Source organism: Erinaceus europaeus, chromosome 17, assembly GCF_950295315.1.
Source record: "Erinaceus europaeus chromosome 17, mEriEur2.1, whole genome shotgun sequence".
Taxonomy (NCBI): Eukaryota; Metazoa; Chordata; class Mammalia; order Eulipotyphla; family Erinaceidae; genus Erinaceus; species Erinaceus europaeus.
This window is the reverse complement of record NC_080178.1, coordinates 27058925-27082322: the sequence shown is the minus strand read 5'-3', so window position 1 is coordinate 27082322 and position 23398 is coordinate 27058925. Positions and strand designations below refer to the sequence as shown.

At 39.1% G+C, this 23398-nt stretch overlaps 1 protein-coding gene across 6 annotated transcripts in view; it reads left to right on the top strand.

Annotated features, from left to right (window-relative positions):
- EHF (ETS homologous factor) overlaps positions 1-13723 on the top strand; it is a 51550-nt gene extending 37827 nt beyond the window's left edge. For 5 of the 6 annotated variants that reach the window (XM_060176615.1, XM_007521817.3, XM_060176613.1 and 2 more), the window contains 3 exons: positions 6402-6464; positions 9048-9243; positions 9350-13723. In XM_060176615.1, coding sequence (XP_060032598.1) covers positions 6402-6464; positions 9048-9243; positions 9350-9449 — 359 coding nt within the window. In that variant the 3' untranslated portion in view covers positions 9450-13723. The remainder of the gene's footprint in view (positions 1-6401; positions 6465-9047; positions 9244-9349) is intronic. The other variant, XM_016187558.2, reaches the window with a different exon arrangement.
- The last annotated feature ends 9675 nt before the right edge of the window (positions 13724-23398 follow it).

Here is a 23398-nt window from a genome sequence, read left to right as displayed (position 1 = left end):
CTGTGTGCAAACTTGTAGATCTGTTTGGGTCTATGAAATGGAGCTTGGACATTCACAGTTGCACTTCTTTCTTCCTGGGACTGAATGGGGGCAACTTCAGGCTGGGATTTAAAGGACTGTTTGTGAAAGAAAATATGGAGTTGAATAACACCTCCTGCACCCTTTCTCCTTTCCTTTCTTCTTATTTTATTCTCTCTTCTCTTATTGAGTGTGTTTTTGAGAACTGAAATAATGAAAACATTTGGTATTTGTATCCTCTGAAATCATGCCATTCTCTTGTAACAACAAAATTCCTGTTAGATGAAAACTTATTCTATGGAAATTGTCTGATAAAATGATTCTTACTTGGGCAGGTATATTTATAGGGGAGAATGCTATATTTAATTTCAAAAAAACAGATTTGGATTCAGATAAAAAAAGTTCAGTAGGTTTTTCAGAGGTCAGTGATACCATGGTGGCAGAGTTTGGGTAGAAACTGGAAATTTCCAGAACCCAGGGAATCATAGTACTTTGTCAGTTATTAAGCCTGAGCCAGATGATTCATTAGGGCTCTCCAATCATTCAAATCACCTGCACTTTGAGAATTCTAGTCACATTACTTGCATTGGTTAAGATTGGACATTACTGGAGGCTACGACTCAAGACCAAACTGAGCAAGGAGTTGGTCTGTTATCATGATGGTTATGCAAAGAGACTCTCATGTCTGAGGCTCCAAGGTCCCAGGTTCAATCCCCTGCCCCACCATAAGCTGGAGCTGAGCAGTGCTCTGGAAAAGAAAGAAAGGAAGGAAGGAAGGAAGGAAGGAAGGAAGGAAGGAAGGAAGGAAGGAAGGAAGAAAAGATAGAAAAGATATGCAAAAGAAGTATGGAGAGTTTTTCAGATTATACCCCACACCTTCTACTGTCCCTTACAAATAGATTCATGGGGGTGGGGTATAGCATAATGGTTATGCAAAGAGTCCTTCATGCCTGAAGCCCTCAAATCTCAGGTTCAATCCCTCACACCGCCATAAGCCAGAGCTGAACAATGCTCTGGTAAAAAAAAAAAAAAAAAAAAAGATTCATGGTTGGCAGTCAGGCGGTAGCACAGTGGGTTAAGTGCAGGTGGCGCAAAGCCCAAGGACCAGTGGAAGGATCCTGGTTCAAGCCCCTGGCTCCCCACATGTGGGGGAGTCACTTCACAAGCAAGCAGTGAAGCAGGTATGCATGTGTCTATCTTTCTCTCCTCCTCTCTGTCTTCCCCTCCTCTCTCCATTTCTCTCTGTCCTATCCAACAACAATAATAACTACAATAATAAAACAACAAGGACAACAAAAGGGAATAAATAAATAAATATTAAAAAAACAAATAGTACATGGTATGAAACATAGAAATGAATGCACTGGGGAGGTGAGTAGAGGATTTCATTTTGTCCTTTCATCTGTGTGCAAACTTGTAGATCTGTTTGGGTCTATGAAATGGAGCTTGGACATTCACAACTGAACTTCTTTCTTCCTGGGACTGAATTGGGAGCAACTTCAGGCTGGGATTTAAAGGATTGTTTATGAAAGAAAGCATGGAGTTGTATAACTCCTCCTGCACCCTTTCTCCCTTCCTTTCTTCTTATTTTATTCTCTCTGCTTTTACTGAGTGTATTTTTGAGAATTGAAATAATGAAAACATTTGGTTTGGGCCTTTGTTTGGGTCAAACCTCTTGAATGAGACAAGTCTCGGAGCTAGTATAAATGCTTCTGAAATAAAGGTTAAGAACTGAGAGCAGTTCGTTTTTTCTTTCCCCCTTTTTCCCTCCCCCAAGGACCCATCACATTATGTCACTCTAAGTATTTGTTGAAATTAGGAAATAGATCAAACACTGGAAAAGTTCTGCTGTATCTTTGTCATTCTGGGAGAAATGAGCTAATCAGGGAAACATTTCAGTGGCAATTACAGCCACCCAGTCAAGACCAAAGGTTTCAGAGCTGAGGAAACTATGATGGTCAACCCTCTCACTTCCTCACATACTTCCTAAGGTATAGGTTCCCATGTCCTTCTGGTCTTGTGACAAAAGATTCTAAGAGAACAAATCTGAGCCATTTCTGGAACCTCAGGGGTTGCCAGGTCTTGAGGGAACTGGGAAAACTAAACAGTACTCACAGCTCTATTTCCCTCACAGCCAGGCAATTTTTCTCTCTTATGTCTCCTGATTACCTTCTAGAACCTCAAATTCAATACAGACCACTTTCTGCTTTCATATCTCACTATCTCCTGAGTCCACCTCTTCTATTTTTGGATAGTCTTGATTAAAATGACTTTATAATTCTACTTTATTCCACCCACCTCCATCCTTGCCCCTTCACACTACCCCTCACCCTGGCACCCATATCTGTCCTGGAATTGTAAAATAGGTTGAAAAATGACAAGCAATTCAGACCAGCTATCAAATTTATTGTTTAAATAATCAGTTCTGTATCAGGGATTGGTGAAGTCATTGGTGTCACAACCGTCCTTTAGGATAGCTAATTACAGCCTTGAATGTGTCAGTTCCTTTCAGAATAGTGTTCTCTGTTGGGTGGGACCAGAATTCCCCACCCCCTTCCACTCCACCATTCAAGTCTTTAGATTTTAAGTTCCCATTAAATCGCCTGCCGTTAAACATCTTTCTATGTCTTCATGTTAAGTTACAAGCTGTGCTAAGGCGAGACCCAAGGTAAACTGATGCCCTCTATGATAAACGCAGGTGGAGAAGCGGGTTTTGTTTTGATTTCTCTGTCATCTGCCCATTTCATAAAATGGCCGCCGCCAGTGTTCCTGATCTGCCCGATAGTTCTCGAGCCAATCACGCCAACTCAGGCTTGATGTGTTTATTCACTGACTTGTTGAGCCTAAAGCTAGGGTGGCACGGTCTATTATAATGCTGAAATTTGTATATCCCGTAAAGAAATGGCTCACAGCTGAATCATATGCAAATGTTTCTAATCTTTGCTTCTTGTGAAGCAGCTTAGCTGAAGTCATGCTCTGGAACATACATCATAAACCTGTGGCTTGGTGCTGCCCCTGCCCAGACTGGACCTTGGCCTGAGGTGCCTGGGAGCTAAGTAAGAGAAAGCCAAGCTGGACAACTTCCCCAGAGCAAGCCTTTATTTTATAAGAGTGAATCACTTAACCACATGGATAACTTCAAAGCATTGGACTTTTATTTGAGGGTGAAGGGAAGACAGAGGGGGTAGGGGGAAGACCATCATATTAAAGTGAGGTTTCAGGGAGTCGGGCAGTAGCGCAGCGGGCTAAGTGCACGTGGCACAAAGTGCCAAGGACCTGCATAAGGCTCCCGGTTCGAGCTCCCGGCTCCCCACCTGTAGGAGGGTCGCTTCACAGGCAGTGAAGCAGGTCTGCAGGTGTCTGTCTTTCTCTCCCCCTCTCTGTCTTCCCCTCCTCTCTCCATTTCTCTCTGTCCTATCCAACAACGACGACAACATCAACAACAATAGCTACAACAACAATAAAAACAACAAAGGCAACAAAAAGGAAATAAATAAATATTAAAAAAAAAAAAACCTTAAAGTGAGGTTTCAGATCAAAAGATTTCAGAACTGAGCAGTCATTCCACAGCTGGTCTCTAAACACCAGAAAGGAGGGGGGTCCATGTTTGAATGCATAGCCCTTCATATGATAATGGAAACCTTTTCATTTAGGAATATATTATTTTTATTGATTTTTGGCCTTTCCTGCATTGGACAGAGTTCATAGGTAAATGGTTGATGCCTTGAAGAAGTCATTTGCTCATCTCTGGGCATATCTAGTTAGAGGCTTTTCTCCCCCCTCCAATGCCCCAAGATAGTGCTGTTCTTCAGGAGACTGAACTTTGGAGTCTCAGGCATGAACGTCTTTTGCATAAGCATTTTGCTGTCTTCACTACACTGTTCTGAAGCTTTTAACTCTAGAGTCTATGGACTTCTACATGAGTCACAGCCCCCTGAACTTGTTTACAGATTTTCATTAGTGTACACCTCGGTACCTCTTTTTCTGGGGGAGAGGGTTCAAGGTTTTCACCATATTCATAAAGGTACCCTGTCCTACATAAATGCTTTTCTATCAGCAAGAAACCCATAAACAATGACTGAGGCCAGGAAGCTGGGAGACATTTGCTTTTTTTTTTTTTTTTTCTTAATTCAAAATAATGGCCTGCATCCCTCCTGGAAGCCATTTGAAAATCAACTTTGCTTGTGGCCTGCTGGGTAAATGCCACTCTTTGTCTGTAGAACAACGTGGCCCTGTCAGAGTGATGTATCACTTGGAAACCGGGGTGGGTGCCAGACCTGTTGCAATATTGTCACATCCTGATGGGATGTTGCAACCTCACCCTGAAACCTGCAGGGAGGGAGAGTGGAGTCTCCTTGTACTTCCTGTGAATTGTCCTTCCAGATTTCAGAGAAACATCAGTCAGGTGCAGGCCCTCTTGTGACAATGCCAGCTGAGAAGTTCTTAACCAGAGTGAAGTTTCTTTTCTAACTAGCTTTTATTATATTGCTCCCCTCCATTTTGCCATGGGCTTTTGGAGCAAATGCTAGGAATATAAAAACCCTAATAAGTTGAGTGGTCAGGTTGTTAAAGGGTCCATGCACAATATGAAATGCAGACTCATCAAACTAAAGTGACTTTTCTCACTATTCAGAGCATTACTGAACTAAAGCTGACACTTGACAGGCTGGCAGTGGTGAAATTTGCTGTGTGCCCCTGTCTTTGGATATGATATAGGATAATGGTTCAAACTGACTATGCCTTTTGGCTGTGTGACTTTAACCAGTCATTTGACCTGTCTGTGTGTAGTTAGCTCCTCCACTGCTATGAACTATGATCATAATCTTCCCCACCTCATAGGGTTATTGCATAAGTTAAATAAGGTGATTCATGTAAAGTGTTTAGCCCTGTGCCAAGTGCATAGTAACTGCTCAATAACCAAGGGATTCTTCTTAATCATTTTAATTAGGAGCTAAGGACTATGCAAATGTCTTTGAATAATGGATCAAGTGAATTATTTGAATAATTGAATTTGACCAAGTGAATAAGTGGTAGAGAGTTTCTTTGTTCTGTGCACTTTCAGTCAATCCAAAATACCTTTGGAGACCACAAATAGGCCATTGAGCTTCTATGTAGTAATGTGCATCGAAGAAATATGTTTATTCATCAAACTTCTTAACAAGTGGGCCTGTGTGTAGGACCTTCCTCTATGTTCAGATAGGAACATTTCCCACTGTGAGATTTTTGTGGATGAAATCTGCCTTAGCCTTCCTCCAATGCCCAAAGTGCCCATTCGCACGCACACACACACACACTTTTTTCTTTGTTTGTTTACTTTTTTTGTATTATCTTTATTTATTTACTGGATAGAAACAGCCAGAAATGGGGAGGAAGGGAGTGGTAGAGAAAGAGAGAGACAGAGAGACACCTGCAGCCCTGCTTTACCACCTGTGAAGCTTTCCCCATGCTGTTGGGGTTGGGGGCTTGAACCCAGGACCTTGTGCACTCAACCAGGTGTCCACCACCTGGCCCCCTTTTTCTTTCTTTTTCTTTTTTTTTTTTTTCTAAATTTTATTTTACATATCTGCCTCTGTCATCTCTTCTTTGGTAATAGTCACAAGGGTTATTATAATGAGTCATTTGTTAAGCTAATCTGTGTTTCCATAGTCCACCAAGGCTCACACTACTTAGCTCAGACCAGTCAATGGTCCCTTTGTCAGGCTGATTAAAATGTAACTTTGCATGCCCAAAAAGACACTCCTCTGGCTTAAGAGCCATCTTTCTTTGTTATAAATGTTTACATTTATGTATTATGTGAAAGAAAACAGCCCTTTCAATGATTTAATTCTGTCAATAGAATAGCTCCCATCTTTCTCAGAATAGAAGTTGAGAACACAGCACTCTCTCCTCCCTTGCAAGCTCCTCCCCAACCCAAACACATACATCAGACCTTATGGCCTGAATCCCAGCTCTTACTTTCTTCTGTCCTTTCTCACAGCCACACTGGCTTCCTTGTTCTATGAACATACCAAACACACATGCATGACCTCAGGAAGGGTCTTTGCATTTACCATTTTACTCGTGAGAGACTTTCCCAGAAATCCTCTATGGCTATTTCTCTCACATTCTCTTCCCCCTTGGAAGATCAGACAGGTCTTTTATAACTGCCTTACATTAAATTGCAAAAGATTTTCACCTTAATACTGCTATCCCCCTTGCTTACACTGAAATGGTTTTCCCTATAATACTAGCCATCTCTGCTTTATGCTGGTCACTATTCCATTATTTGAACAGTGCCAAGCATATTATTGATGCTTGACAAATGGCTAATCTGGTGAACGAGTAAATGAAAACGCTAACTGTTAGGAATAGGTAAATTAAGTGACTGTCATTTTTCTCTTTAGCAGAGTCACCTGATATGAAGAAGGAACAAGACCACCCCACAAAATCCCACACCAAAAAACACAGTAAGTTGGCTGGTTTTCAGGTGACAAAACTGGAAGCCACTAGTTTTCAGGCAAGCACTGCCTCTGCTTGCTGTCTCCATTTCTTCAATGTAGACTGAGGAGAGTCAGAAAATGGAGGTTGTCACTTGCTGGCAAAGTAACCCCTTCAGCAGTTTTTATTCAAGTGGAGCCTTCAAATGGCTATTTTCTTTTCATTATGTAATGTTTGTTCTAAAAAGAAGACACCAGTTCATAAGCCCTCATAAAAGTTAGCAAATTCTCTTCAGAGAAAGGATGGAAGAAGGTGGGGAAAAGACAGCTGAGATGATTTTGTTTTCCTCTTGCTAAATGTTGTCTTCCTACCTCTGTGGAGTGACTGATCTTAAGATTTGTTGAAGTACAAAAGAAATCATCCTGTACTCAGGGTCCTTCAGGGGTTGGTCAAATCCTCAAATGAGCTCCAGACAGATTGATAAGAGAAAAAGTACAGAAAATGTGTTAGTAATATGTATATCCCCTGTATACATGGCAAAGACCTCAAAATTCCAAGTAATTTATCATGATCATGTGATCTTAGCTACCATCTTTAAATAATTCACCTAATGCAGAGGACTTTGGGAAAGGTCAGGACAAGTACCCCAAAAAGGACATAGTAAAGATAAGATTTAGTTTTGCCTTCCCCTTTAATTAGATGTTCCCTGGGATATTTCCTTGAAAGGAGATGTTTACATGTAAGTATCTCTTTTAAGGTAATCTCCATTCTGTCTTAAGGAAACCCTCCCCCCCCTATGAAAATAACCTTTTGCTGAGCAGGGGTAGATAGCATAGTGGTTATGCAAAGAGACTTTCATGTCTGAGGCTTCAAAGTCCCAGGTTCAATCCCCAGCACCACCATAAGCCAGAACTGAGTAGTGCTCTGGTAGAAAATAAATAAATCATACACAAAATAACCTTTTGCCAAAGATATATTTTCACCCTTACAGATTGATCAGTGTTCTTTAGGAGATGCATTTCCTCCAACAAAATCTTATGAAAGAATAAGAAATGTCAGAGACATGGAATGGGCAAATGTGTCATAGAAAGAAACCAAGATAATATAATCTTGCAATTGCAGGGAATTGTTCCCTACCCAGCCCCATAAGACCCCTTTCCTAACAATATATTCTAGCCATTTAAATTCTATAATCCTCTTGATGTACATCAGATTAAAGCACAGTTGCTCTGTAAGAATGATTTCACTTTCCCTAGCAGGGCAGGGCTCTGGGGAGATGGGGGTTCCAAGGTTCATTGGTCAGGTCGTCTGCCTGGGGAAGTCAGGTTGGCATCATGGTAGCATCTGCAACTTGGTGTCTGAAAATCATTAAGTATAAAAAAGAACAAATTGTTTAATAATCTGTAACCTAAAAGCAAGAAGGTAGCAGATGAGATTTGGGGTGTCCATTTTAGAAAAAGTAGGCCTATTTTAAGTATATTCTAAGGGGCTCATGACTCTACTGATTTTTGCCTGAGCCTGACAGCTATGCAGGTGGGCCAAAGGTATTATCTGGGGAGATGATGTCAGGGTTAGAAATAGGACTAGAAAGCTGGATCAGGGAAGAGAGTAGTTCCCAAATCTGGGAAAAGTATATATATCAAGAACTGTAAACCCCATAGATTTGATCTGGGGCCTATATTCAGTGCAGGAAGGAGCCTGTGTAACCTCTCTATCCCTGTAGGTCTGAGCTTGCATTCTGTGGTCATATAGCTAGGAATGTTCTAAGTTTCACCCATTACCAGACTCAACTTCCTCAAGTGGTAGAGGATTTTGGCCCAACCTCCCTTTCGAGAATAGGGCAGCCCCTACCACTGTTGATCCACACTAAGGACAGTGTCTTATAGGGGCCCAGATAGGGGTCCACTGGGAGTACATATCAACCTGCCAATGCCCATGTTCAGCGGAGAAGCAATTATATAAGCCAGACCTTCCATTTTCTGCATCCCATGATGATCCTGTGTCCATACTCCCAGAGAGATAAAGAACAGGAAAACTTCCAGTGGAAGGGATGGGATACAGAACTCTGGTGGTGGGAAATGTGTGGAATTTTACCCCTTTTGTCCTATGATTTTGTTGATATTTTCTGGTTTTTCTTTTGTAAGTAAATTAAATAATAAAAAAATGAATCAAAAAAGAATGATTTCACTAGAAGTGCTATATAAAAGTGTTTGAAAGTTATTCTCTAGGAAGCAACAAATTGAAATAACTCATGAGCAATTTGTTTACAGTATTTACAAGAGAGAGTCCCCCCTCCCTCTGCCACCATAAGGAGGCCTAAAGCCTACAGTTTACTAGTATTGGTTTCCCCATTCCATAGCTGTGAGGTCTTGGTCAGATTAGTTACAGGTGGTTGAGTCAGTTAAATTCTCCATGGCTCAATTTCTGTAAAATAATAATAATAGTCTTCTGTGCTAGTTTATTCTCTCATACTTTAATATGCTCAATTTTGGGGGATTCTAAGTTCTGACGTTGCTGGTGAGTAGGGGGCATATTCTAGTTTTATGTTTTCCCTGGCCCTTTTCATGCCCCAGCATAGTCATTAACAAATTCCTTTGTCTACATTTCCTCAGATCCCCGAGGAACTCACTTATGGGAATTTATTCGAGACATCCTTCTAAACCCTGACAAGAACCCAGGGCTAATAAAGTGGGAAGATCGGTCTGAGGGCATCTTCAGGTTCTTGAAATCAGAGGCTGTGGCTCAGCTATGGGGGAAAAAGAAAAACAACAGCAGCATGACCTATGAGAAACTCAGCAGAGCGATGAGGTGAGGACTGTCTGGTTTCTAATCATGATCGTTTCTACCTGGCAGTCATAGCCTGACTAGTAGTCTTAGCCTGACTAGTCACCTCATGCAATATCTTTTGTTTCAGATATTATTACAAAAGAGAAATTCTAGAACGTGTGGATGGACGAAGACTGGTCTATAAATTTGGGAAGAATGCACGTGGCTGGAGAGAAAATGAAAATTGAAGCTGCCAACACTTTGAACACAAACCCAAATATACCCCCAAATGATAACACACCAAGAACTTTCTGGACGTAAATATTTTTGAAGACAACTTTTCTCTGATATTTATGCACCAAGATGGGGAAAGATCTACTTCTGATGGGAAGAAGAAACATTACAGTTGATGAAATTATTTTGTACTTTGAAGTATGTCCTATAGGAAACAACCATACACAGTTTTCTGTGAAATACGATGCTGTATGTGGTTGTGATTTATTTTTTGCCTCAATTGTGAAGTTAATTTTCCACAGCAAGAAGAACAGAGCTTATAGCCTTGTTTTTTGGTTATGTTTTGTTTTGTTTTTTCAAGGAAAAAGAAAAAAATCAGAGGGCATTAAATGTTTTTATATGCAAAATGATTTAAGAAAAGGTGGTATGTCTGCCACACATGTTTCCACATGACCTCATCAAGAGAGGTGGGCATGGCTGCCACACTGAACTCCAGTGGCCCAGACAATATTTCTGATGAACCAAAGGATGCTGAGAATTTTAACCTGATCTTTTAACAGCCAGTGACTTCCCAAAATCCAGGGTGGACTGTAGTCACTGCATAACCACATGTCTTGCAATGTTTAAATCAGTGAGAAGAATAATGGTGTAGGGCTTTATACTCATTCAGGAATGATTTACTTGATGCCAAGGCTACCTTTTTCCTCCCCTATGGATGGCTGGTGAAAAAAAAAATCAGTTGCTGCCTATGCTTCTGTCTCATTTAAGAGAGAGGGTTTAGCCTTGGTTATGTTTACCCTCACTGCTTAAAATTAAGAAGGAAGAAGGAGATGTTATTAAGTTGTTCTTGGAACTCTTGAGTCCAGAATTTCTTCAAGTTTGATATTTTTAATTGAATAATTGTTTGTGATACATTGTGGCACACTGTCCTGTACATTGTAGGATAGTTAGCAGTATCCATAACCTTTGTGTACTAATTGCCAGTAGCACTCCTATTCCCAAAGTTGTGAAAATCAAAAATGTGTCCAGATATTATGTAATGTCCTTGAGAAGGAAACTACCTTTGACTGAGAACCACCCATCTGACTGGTCTAGAAGATGATGTATTCTCACAGTAAAAAGATATGTAAGATCTCTTACTCCCTAAGGTAAAACAAAAACAAGACTTAAAAATCAATTTAGTTTACATTTTTAAGACATTAGGGATGATGGATTGAAAATATTTAGAGTGACTTCTCTAGACCCTCAGGTAAGAGTCATAGATAAATTAAACATAATAGTATATCTAGAATTATAACAATTATTTCACTGGAATTATAGAATCAATTATATTACAGAATCAAACACTGGGAGGAGAGAGAGAGAGAAAGTTATAGGGAGAATCTTTGTACATATTAATTGTTAAAGCCTTTCTTCGTCATCTTTTCCCTCATCTCATCTGAACTCATGTTAAAGGGAATATTATATGTACTAGATTTGTGTCCAGAGGAAATTTTTATAAAATACAAGAAGAAAAAAATAAGGAAGGATGGAAATTAAAAACCAAAAAACTCAACTCAAGAGTTATCATCAGTAAGGATTTGGAGACTTTTTTCAGTGATGGGATCATTCTAGGGTTCACAGGATTATCACTGTGTCCTATGATATGGAAGGAATGAGAAACTGTAGTCACTTGCAAGATGAAATCCAGTATTCAGATTTCTTTTGAAACTTGCTAGTTTGGCTATCCAAGACTTTGACGTCCTTCCCCACTTCTCTTTATTGTGATCAATAATGTGAGGATGAAGCTCTTTATTAACTCTGAGTCACTTCCACAGTGTTTATCCATTCATTGTCAAAAGTTCTATCTGTTTGCAATATATTTAGAAGGTTGAGATTAAAAAGAGCCAAATACTTGTAATTGCAACGAAAAAAATCATGATTTCACTAGGTTAGTGAGATGAATGATCTTTGGAAAGTACAACCAAGTTTCTTTTTAATTCTGCTTAGGTGGGTGCCCTCTCCAGAGGTGTTGCTTATTATTGTCAGGTAACAGTTACAGAAGGGATGGAAAGAAATAACAATGGTCTGCACAGGTCTATGAAACTGAGGCATTCTTGCATAAAAGATATAACTTGCTTCTGGAGTAGGGATAAAGGCCTTCCCAGTGTTCTACTATATTTTACAAAGAATAAATTAAGCATTTAAGTATTTGCCTTAGTCTAATTACATGAATTTTATGGGTCTCTGTGTATCTGAACTGTACAAAGGGCTATCTGCCACTCTGCCTTTTTTTGTTGTTGTTCTTTTTCTCTGGCTCTGTCTGTTCATCACCTAGGAAGCTGTATCTTTCCTTGTACCTCTAAACTTGGAAGTTTCTCACATTCCTCCAAATTGGCCTTGGCTTTTTCTGCACCTTCTATATTGAAGAACAACCCCTGCTAGGTAGTGAGTGAGTCTGGGGAATACCAATGAGAACAGTTCTTTAGATAATTAGAAAACTGTTATTTATTGAAAGTGACAACTTCTTGGCATCTGGTTCCTGCTTAAGTCTACTGAAGTATTAAGTTCTCAGTATATCTTTCTATTGTCTTGGCTTGAGTTTGATGCATTTTCTGTGTGTTGTTCGTGACTTGGAGAACTCCAGGTAACTGAGCCATGCCAACTTGGGGTGTGAACAGAATACTTCCCACTGCAGTGTTGAAAGGGAGATCAAAATCCCACAGATAAGCCAGCATCAGGTGAGCCCCCCTTCTTTTGGGAACACAAGAAGAAGCTTGTCTGTGTCAGATGCTCTCCTGGTTACTACACATGGTCTCCTTGAAATCTTTAAGGCAAAACTTTTGGTTCTTATATATAGTTTTCATGGGAATCTAAGGAAGAAAATGTGACACTAAGACTTTAGGAGGATCAGATTAACTGAGGCACCTAAACAGTTTATTTGATTGAGTAAGATTCTAGCTCCCAGGCACATCCCTAGAGCTTCTTAAACTTGCTTTCTGAACAGAGTAAACCAGATTATACATTTTTCTTTGAATAGTCCATATCTTGTTAGACAAAAAAAAAAAAAACTCTTCATAGAAATATAGAAGATTTGCCCATGTTTAGCTAGAGATAGATTGAGATGATAGCATTGTGACCCTAAATATATGTTGAGTTAATGAGTGAATTTCTTCTGGAAGACTCCTTGTATTAGGAGACTTAATCCACAAATAGCACATGAATCTTTTCTTCACTGGAATAAGAGCATAACAGCCAAAATGCCAAGGACATTATCCATCACCTGGATGTTTTACTGTGATTTTTTTTTTTTTTTTTTTTTTTTTTTTGCCTTCCTACCTGTGCTGAAGTTAAAACCCAGATAGACTTTTTGGGTCTGCAAGTGAATAGATGTTGGATGAGAATTCTGTTGCCTTATTAAGAACTGTGAGACTTAACTGGTGCAAGAAGCCAGTGATGAACCTTTGACCTGTCTTAACTGATGAAGATTATGAATGTGTTTATATGATGTAAAAAGACTATTTAAGTGTAAAGCAGTTCTAAGTTTTAGGGGTTTTTTTTGGGGGGGTTGGTTTATATATATATATATGTATATATATTCTTTTTGAAAAATACTAAGGGATCTTTTGATAAGTCTAGTCAAGCATGTTAGATTCTAGTTTTGCAAGTATGCTTTTTTCCCCCCAAATATATAAAATATTGGAAAAATGGTAAGAGGAAAAGGCAATGATACCATTCTATAGTTTAAAATAATTGTCACATACCTACTATATGTATGGTGTGGTATGAGATAGGTGAGAAGCATATCTAATTATTTATAGGTATAATAGATATTTCATATGAATCAATTGCTTTGATATTTATCATATATTTTATAAAAAGAATAACACAGCAATCACACTATCAGAGCTGAATTATCCTCAGCATGGGTTCTTGGAATTTCATTTCTGGAATAAGAAATATAGCATTAAAAAAAAAAAAACCAAAAAACCCCAACACCAACATGTTGAGACTGTGCCTTATAAGCCACTGAAATGTATATGCCTTTACAAGTTTATCTACATCAGGATTAATCTCTGTTGCTAGCTGTGTAATTCTTGCTTTTCTCCCCATTGGGCTTCTAAGTTAAGAAATTTGTGGAAAATAACCTTACTGCTGCCATTTTTTAAAAGAATCAGAAACTTTCCCCTTGAAACTATGGTAAATTCAAATCAAGTATTTCTGTCTTATGGAAGAATTATAATTTTCAAAATGTGTTTTTTGTTTGATGGGTCCCAGAAAACACTAATAAAAATCACAGATAACCAGATTGTAATTGTGCTTTACACTTCAACAAGTAATCCAAAGCAGGGCTTAGAGGAAATGCATTCCATATACAGCAAGAAAGCTCAAGAAGTTTCTACACTGAATTACTCAATAAGAATTTATTGAAGTCCACCAGGCTTTCTTATAGTCACTGAGTTTGGTGAGAAAATGCAGGAGACAAAAATACTCTGCTCTTGTGAAGTTATGCTGTATTGGATGGAAGCAAAAAGAAAACAAGACACTAACAAGTAAATAAAATATGGAGCATCCGATGTTTAGCAAAGAATTGTGGAGTAGAGAAGTACTGGAGTGTGTATGAGAGTGTTGCAAGTCTGAGCAGAGTTAAGAAGGAAGCAGTTTGTAGAGACCAGAAGGATGTAAAGGATGTAAATTCATGTAAATGACTGGGAATATAACCTTACTAGAAGCGCCAGCAAGTGCAAAGGTCCTGAGGTGATATGTTCTTGCCACATCCAAGTAACAGCAAGAAAGCCTGTTTATTAGAGAAGAATAAACCATAGTAGGAAATGACATGAATGATATGAGAGGGACTAACAGGTCAGATTGCATAATACTTGTGGATCATTGTAAAATATCTAGATTTTCTTTTGAATTATAAGGCAAGCCAAAGAGAAGCGATATTCTCAACTTTTGGGTAGAAGTAACACACTGATTTGTGTTGAGGACAAGTTGTAGAGAGGCATTTAGTGTTGACTTTGAATTTCTCAGAAAAGGATGAACAAAGGAAGGTAGAAATCACACTCTTACACCCAGGTTTCTAATACCATAAAAAAAGAATATGTTAAGGTAGTAACTGAATTCTATCAGTTCATAACATATTTCTCCTGGGGCCTAGAAACTCTCAGTCATTCAGTCACTTAACTTCATAAACAATAAGAAAGATAAGCATTTGGGGAGGTCCACCTGGCCCTAGAAACTATGTACATTTTCAACATATATAACTACTCTTACTCTAAGTGATAGTTAGAAAGGTTACACAAGTAGTTATAAGTGATCAAACCGGCATTATATATCCAGATATCTTTTTGGCAGAGCCTATAATCCTCAGGATGCTAACATCACACACACACACACACACACACACAGAGTTTCATGGTTAGATATATTAGAAAGAAGCTAAGTTAAACAGTGACTTACAAAGGCATTTGCTGAAGAGTTTCATAGAGCCTTGATGATAAGAATCTGCACTGTGTGTAAGAAGGATGTGTAAGAAAAGGAAACTGGGGAGTCGACTGGTAGCGCAGCGCAGTTAAGAGCTGGTGGTGCAAAGCACAAGGACCAGCTTAAGGATCCCGGTCCAAGCCCCCAGCTCCCCACCTGCAGAGGAGTCGCTTCACAGGCAGTGAAGCAGGCCTGCAAGTGTCTATCTTTCTCTCCCCATCTCTGTCTTCCCCTCCTCTCTCCATTTCTCTCTGTCCTATCCAAAAACAATGACAATAATAATAGTAACAACAATAAAAACAACGAGGACAACTAAAGGGAATAAATAAATTAATATTTAAAAAATAAATCTTAAAAAAAATAAAGAAAAGGAAACTGTGTGGCCAGGGAGATGGCATAGTGGATGAAACCTTGGACTCTCAAGAATGAGGTCCTGAAATCAATCCCCAGCATTGCATGTGCCAGAATGATGCTCTGCTTTTCTCTTTTCTCATTAATAACTAAATTAATATATTTTTTAAAAGACTGGATTCAGGCCTATCTGACTACGAACCTCTTTTCATTATTGAATTCATGAATACCAGCACATTTTAGAACACAGTTAGGGAAATTATAGTTTTTAGAGTTTATTTCTCTGACTTAGGTTATTTTTACGTTTGTACCAAATTAGTAAGCTGATAATATCCATGCATATCATGCAATTGGCAAGTTTGAGTATATTCCATTTGTTTTCTCATTAAAAAAAAAAACTGTCTTACTGCCTTGGGCAATTTTTATATATAACTAATGAATTTCTCAGTATTCACAGAGGACTTTACAAAGCAACACTTGTGTGTTAACTATGTACCCTTCTAAATTTTAACTCTTTAATATGTCTGAAACCATAGCTTCTATTTACATTTGGCTACTTGAATTAGTTAAAATTTATAAATTAATGAATTGAGTTCCATATTCATTCTGTCAACATTTGTAACACTGAGCAGCCACATATGGCTTTTAGTTATTGAATTGGATAGGGTCAATATAGAGCATGCCCACAATGAAAGCAAGTTTTATTAAACAGCTCTACTCTAGAATCTGACAGAGGAGGATGGGTAAAACAGTGAACAAAAGCACCAGCAGTGAAATATGACCTGGTGAGCCTGAAAAACCATAGGTGACCCTGAGTTATAGAAAACAACAAAAATTAAAGATCCAGTGCAAATATCTTTGTGTTTGCTGGATTGGTGACAGTGCCTACGAGTGCAAACAAGTTTGATGCTGTCAGTGGAGCCTTAAAGAAGGAGGACTTGATTATCTTATCTCCAAAACCCACAAATGTCCTACAGTCAGTAATATGAATGTTCCAACTTTGTGATTTTTTGATTGAGAATACTGGCATTGAGGGGGAGATCACTGATATGAGAAGGGAAATGAGAGATCCTTAACTTTTAACACTGACTGTTATAAATGGCAATAGTGCCATTTTCACCTTCTTTTTAAGATCTGCTTCATAAATTAGAGTTTACCCTTAGGCTCTCTATTTCTTTTTAAGTCAACTTTATTCCACTATCATGATATGACCTCTGTTAACTTCAAGTGACTGATATTGCCCTATTAAAGTACTCAGTCAGACTTACTCCATCTCAGAGATTTTTGCTTTAGCTATTTCCTCTGCCTAAAATGAACCTTTTTTTTTTTTTTTAAAAAAAAAAGTATATCTAAAAGGGAGAGACCAGAGCACTGCTCCACCATTTACGATGCTCTATTTCTTTGTGTTTTTAATATTTACTTTCTTTATGTGGTTCTGAGGCCCAAACCCAAGGCCTCACATAAGCAAATCATACACTCCATGTGAGCTGCCTTCTGAGCCCCTAACATACACATTTTATTTTAATGTTGTTGACTCTTTCTACTCATGCAGTATTCATATCAAAAAGTCACTTTTTCTGTTTCTAGCTATGACCATGGACTGTAAACTCAGACCTACAGGGATGCAGAGGTTACACAGGCTCCTATGACCATGGACTGTAAGCTCAGACCTGTAGGGATACAGAGGTTACACAGGCTCCTGTGCTGAATATGGGCCCCAGATCAGATCGATGGGGATTGACAGCTAACAATATCTATATACTTTTCCCATATTTTGCAGCTACTCTCTTCCTTAATCCAGCTTTCTGGTCTCATTCCCAATTCTGACACCATATCCCCATGCAATACCATTAGCCCACCTGCATGCTAGTTATCGGGCTCAAGCAAGAATTAAAGACATGGGCCCTTTGGAATATACCTAAAATAGACTCCCTAACTTTTCCCAAAATGGAGAACCCGAATCTCATCTGCTATATTCTTACCTTTAGGTTCCTGATTATTAAACAATCTTTCTGCTTTATATCTTAATGGTTTCCAGCCACCAAGTTGCAGATGCTACCATGACGTCAATATGACTTCCCTGAGCAGATGACCTTGCCAAAGAGCCCTGGAATCCCACCTCTCCAGCACCCTGCCCCACTAGGGAAAGATAGAAACAAGCTGGGAATACGGATGTTCAGCAAGGAAGCAATTCCAGAAACCAGACCTGCCACCTTCTGCACCCAATCTTGGGTCCATACTCCCAGAGGGATAAAGAATAGGAAAACTTCCAGTGGAGGGGGTGGGATAGAGAACTCTGGTGGTGGGAATTGTGTGGAATTGTACCCCTCTTATCCAATGGACTTGCCATTAGTAATTAAATAAAAAACAAAAATAAAACAAAAGTCACTTTTCCTTTTCACATTAGCTTCAGCTACATACCAATCTTCTCCCTTCCTTCCTACTAACCTTACTTTATATCCTTAGAAGTTATATTAACTGAAATTATATTTTGCCTTCATAATAGTTCTTTCCCCTGCTAGAATACAAGCAACTGAAGGTCAGGGACCTTGTCTGCCATGACCACCAACTTTTTCTTCAACTTTTTATCCTCCTGAATATCATTCATCTGTCCTTACTCTTCCTATCCTTCTAATTATATGAGTTCTCCTTTTACATGCTCTCTCTCAAGGTTTTGCTGTCTTCAAGATCAACTTAAGAGATATCATAGTGATAATGATAGTAAGAAAATGAAGACTTTTCTTTCTAGTCTTGGCTTCATCTCTGACTGTTGCCATATAAATTTCCATCTTTTCCTTTTCTCACATCTTAAATGGAGATAATACTTATGGGAGTCAACTGGAAGAACTTAATACTATTTTGTAAATTGAGGAGTGTAATTATATATGCAAACACAGTATCAAGTATTTTTCTTTAATTCTTCTTTAAATACTCTGACCCCATGAGACAGTTTCTACTGCTGTTTCCATTTTGAAGATGAGGAAATAGAAGCTCTTACAGGTGAATTTTAATACCACCCTGTTGGTATGTGGTAAAACTGAGATTTCAACCCCTGTTTGCATATTTCAAAGTTAGGGTCTTTTTTTAAATTTATTTATTGGGGAATTAATGTTTTACATTCAACAGTAAATACAAAAGTTTGTACATGCATAACATTTCTCAGTTTTCCATATAGTCAAAGTTAGGGTCTTAACCACAATTCCATTCTGCTGTCTCTTTGGTTATGAAAATAAGTGTGATAAAGTAAAGGAATTATTTTTAAATTTGTGACAGTTCAGAGAGAGATATTTAGAGTAACTAAGTTGGGGAGACACAATGACATCTAGCCAACATGGGCAGCTATTATTTTGTCTGGCCTTATTCTTCCTGTTCATTTAACTGTATGTGTTCCTCTAGATTAAAGTCTCAGCTCTTTCCTTTTCTTCCTTTATATTCTCTCCCTTAAGACTTAACTTCCTGTGAGTCATCCTAGATAACTTCTGATTTGATATTAAGACTCAACGAGGAGTTGGTCTCTGATTTGTTGTAAGATCAGACACTTAGATATGCTTAAGGCTGGAAGATCATTGGTACAAACTACTATCATAAAAATACACATAGCTTGGAGCTATGGAGCAGCAGCAGCTGTGCTTCTCTCCTCTCCTATCCTGGGTCGACTAGGAATACCAAAGGAGATTGCCTGGGACCACAACAAGACAAGACTAGAACGACTTCAGGAACCCACCAAATCACCGCCACCAGGTTCCAGATGCTATCATGATGCCAACTGGACTTCTCTGGGCAGACAACTCCACCGATGTATCCTGGAGTCCAGCTTCCCCAGAGCTCACCCCACAAAGGAAAGAGAGAGACAGTCTGGGAATATGGATTGACCTGTCAACGCTCATGTTCAGCAGGGAAGCAATTAAAGAAACCAGACCTTCCACCTTCTGCACCCCATAATGTCCCTTGGTCCATACTGCCAGAGGGATAAAGAATAAGAAAGCTACCAGGGGAGGGAATGGGATACAGAGTTCTGGCGGTGGGAATTGTGTGGAGTTGTACCCCTCCTACCCTATGGTTTAGTCAATGTTTCCTTTTTATAAATAAAAAATAAAAAACATTCACACATAAAAAAAATACATATAGTTCAATGTACAGACTCAAGGTCAATTAATATCTTAGATAGCAAGGGAAGTCAGATTTCTAATTTCCACATTCATGAGTTATTTCACCTAAGTGTGAGCTTTCCTGGCCATGGACTCTTCATAATCACAGGGGTCTTCCATCTTCTTTTGGAGATAGCCTCAATGAATCTCCTTTTTCTTCTGGCCTCCATGGTGATGTCATGCACCCTTTTAAAAGTATATTTATTTATTTTTCCCTTTTGTTGCCCTTGCTGTTTTATTTTTGTAGTTATTGTTGTTGTTATTAATGTCATTGTTGTTGGATAGGACAGAGAGAAATAAAGAGAGGAAGGGAAGACAGAGAGGGGTGGGAAAGATAGACACTTGCAGACCTGCTTCACCGCTTATGAAGCAACCCCCCTGCAGGTGGGGGGGGGCTTGAACTGGGATCCTTTTGCCAGTCCTTGTGCTTTGTGCCACCTACACTTAGCCTGCTGCGCTACTGCCCAACTCCCCACGTAACCTTCATATGTAGGAAATTCAGTCCTCATCATCTTCCTTCTGAGCGCCAGCCAGATCAGGAAAGAAAAATGACAAGTCGGGAGTCGGGCGGTATTGCAGCGGGTTAAGTGCAGGTGGCACAAAGCGCAAGGACCAGTGTAAGGATCCCGGTTCGAGCCCCGGGCTCCCCACCTGCAGGGGAGTCGCTTCACAGGTGAAGCAGGTCTGCAAGTGTCTTTCTCTCCCCCCTCTGTCTTCCCCTCCTTTCTCCATTTCTCTCTGTCCTATCCAACAACAATGACATCAATAACAATAATAACTACAACAATAAAAAACAACTAGGACAGCAAAAGGGAGTAAATAAATAAATATTAAAAAAAAGAAAAATGACAAATCCTAGATTTTAGCAGAAGATCAGATGTGAAGCCGAAGAAACCAGGTCAAAACTGTTAATAAGTGATAAATAAGTCCCCAGCTCTGCTGAAGCAGGAGCACAGAGAGTGTGGAATCTGGTAAAATATTCCATTAGTTATCATTCTTCTGTTATGTCAATTTGGCTTCACTGTGTGTGTGTGTGTGTGTGTGTGTGTGTGTGTGTGTTCACCCGTTTCTCTCCCATTCCCTGTGTCTCCTTCAGAGACCCTGTTTCTTTCCAATATGTTTCTTTCCTCTTGCTTACCAATCCCTTCTAGACTCCTTCCTTCTCCAAACCTGTCTTTCCAGGTTGTTACAAGACATAGTTGACAGGACAGTCCCAAACCAGGAATGGTGACTGCTCTTTGAAAGTCTCAGTGGTGACAATAACAAATGGTATTTACCTTAAGAGTTATTAACACATCAACTGTTCTCTCCTTGACTATTTGGTTATGTCATTCAGACTAATGGACTTTTCCAATGGCAAACAAAAAGAGAAGAAGGAAAACAGTGTATTCACACTCGATAGAGTCTGTGATACTTACTGAAGCTGTGAAAACACAGACGATCTTTTAAGTTTGACCTGGGGACATGTCTTATCTGCTTCTGGATAGTCAGGACTCCAGTCCCACATTAGACTTTACACCAAAAGTTCCCCATGACAGGGAAAACAAGAAATGACATGATTGAATGGCACAGGGAAAAAAATCTTCCACATACTCAGCAGTTTCCATCTATATAGTGATCATAACCAAGGTGTCAGACACTGTATTGAGTGCTGTTATAGTATAGAAAACAGGCAAAATAGTTCACCTGAATACTGCATCTGCTAAGCCGTATGTGTGTGTCAGGCTCAGTAATATTAGCCTGAGATTTGATTCCCAGCACTTCACATGCCAGAGCTGAACAGTGCTCTGCTTCAATCAATTAACAATCAATCAATCAATGTTAAGTACTTGTACTCAAACCTCAAATTTCAGAGTGGTTTAATCTTAGAACTAAATTTTAAAATGCTGAGCATGTTAAAGTTTTGCCATCAATCATTTTACCTTGGCAGTCCATTTTGCATTTCTTAATTTTGATTCACTTGTTGGATGTCAGGGTTTCATAACATAATGACTTCCTAATGGTTGCTCTTCGGTGTCCATTCTCCTCTCTTTTAATAGTTTCCAAATCCCACTGGAGAGTCATGTAGTTCTAGAGAAGCTCATTCTACATTCAACTGGAGGTATGGAACACATGACTCAAGCGGAGCAAGTCATAACATTCCATTTCCTTAGTGTGGGTCGTCTCTATGAGCTTAGCTGGGATCATCAGTGTGAGTCTTTGGATTTTTTTTTTCTTTTTTCTGAAGATCTTGGGACATGTGCCTGTCCCTGAAACTCGTGCAATGAGAGGATATAAATGAACCACTACAGCTAATTTTTTCTTTTATAAGAAAAGCTCACCTGAGAGTGGCCAGGTGATGGTACACCTGGCTAAGTGCACATACTACAATGTACAAGGACCCAGGTTCAAGCCCACCTGTAGGGGGAAAGTTTTACAAGTGGTGAAGCAGTGTTGAAAATGTCTCTCAGTCTCTGCCTCTCTATGACCCACTTCCCTCTCAATTCCTGGCTGTTTATATCCAATAAATAAATAAAGATAATAAAAAAATTGAAAAAAGAAGGAAAGAAAAGCTAGCCTGAGGTCAATGTACTGAGGAAGATAGAACTAACCAAATGACAGATGAGTGGTGCTGGATCCTTGATGACATTATGGACTCCAGGGCCAAGTTGCACCTTTCCTACTTACTATTAGACTATTTCACTTTTCTGTTGATTGTATTATGAAGAGCACTATTAATAAGATAGTGACTGGGCTCCTGGAGATAACATTCCTGTAGTGGTAAAGGCTTAAATAAAGCTTCCAAAATCAGAGAAGAGAGAGCTCATAGCCTTCTCTCTAGCAATGTCTTTTTATCTCTGATCACCAGGGGACTAGAACATTGCTATGACAGCTTGTTTCTCATGTAAGCTATTTCTCTAGTGGAAGAGTTTGCCTAGGGGCTAGGGAAGTGCCAGTGGTCCACGTAAAACCCAGTGAGAAAAATCAGGAGGCGAGAGGGCTTGTCCTGGCAAACAGATGGAGATTATTTCATTGTTTATGGGTTGTTTTAAGGTGTTGGGTAAAGTTAAGTTTTGGGACAAGTAGAGACAGAATCCTGAATAAGAGATATCTTAACTCATACTAATTCAGGTGACAACATTTTATCAGAAAATGTAATTGTATTATATATATATATATATATATATATATATATATATGAATATTTTCCCCTATAACTTTCTGAAGGACTCTAGCTTTGGAGTCACAGATCTTAGATCCCTGGTTGAAAGGCTGACTCATTTGCAGGACTTCTTTAAGTATAAAAGGATCCCTACTGCTTCCAAACTGATCAGCCCAATGAGTTCTCTAGTAGTTTCTTGTAAATCCTTGGTTTGGGAAATTTCAAAAACAGTCTTTGAGTCCCGGAAAAGCAGTGTAATTAAACACTTGGTTAGATTGCACAGATTTGAATCCTGACTCAGCCACAATACTAAAAATCACATTTAAACTTCAATAACTCTATAGGGTATTTTGAATAGATTCCCCATTTCATGTAAAGAACGAGCTCTATAGATGTTCTGATCTTATCAAATTCATGCAGTTAATTACTGCAGAAATGGAACCTAAAATCAACTTCAATGTGGCTCCAAAGCCCTTATTTCTACCCTTAATCTACCTCTTCTCACTTCTGTTATAAGATGCCACTCACAATAAGTTCATCACTATCGGGAAAATGATTCTAGAGCAAGGAGCAGGAGTCTGGGATGTTAGGTTAGTAGTCAGGGGTAAGACTTACAGAAACATTGATGAACCTCTTCATTATGTATATATCCCATTTTGTAAACCTTGGTTAAAAAAAAAACACCTACACATAACATATAGCTCTGTCCATGCCACCTATGGACTTAAAGCTTTTCAGTTTTTTATTATCTTCATTTATTGATTTGGATATAAACAGCCAGAAATCAAGAGGGAAGGGGGTGATAGAGAGGGAGAGAGACAGAGAGACACCTGCAGCACTGTTTCACCACTAGTAA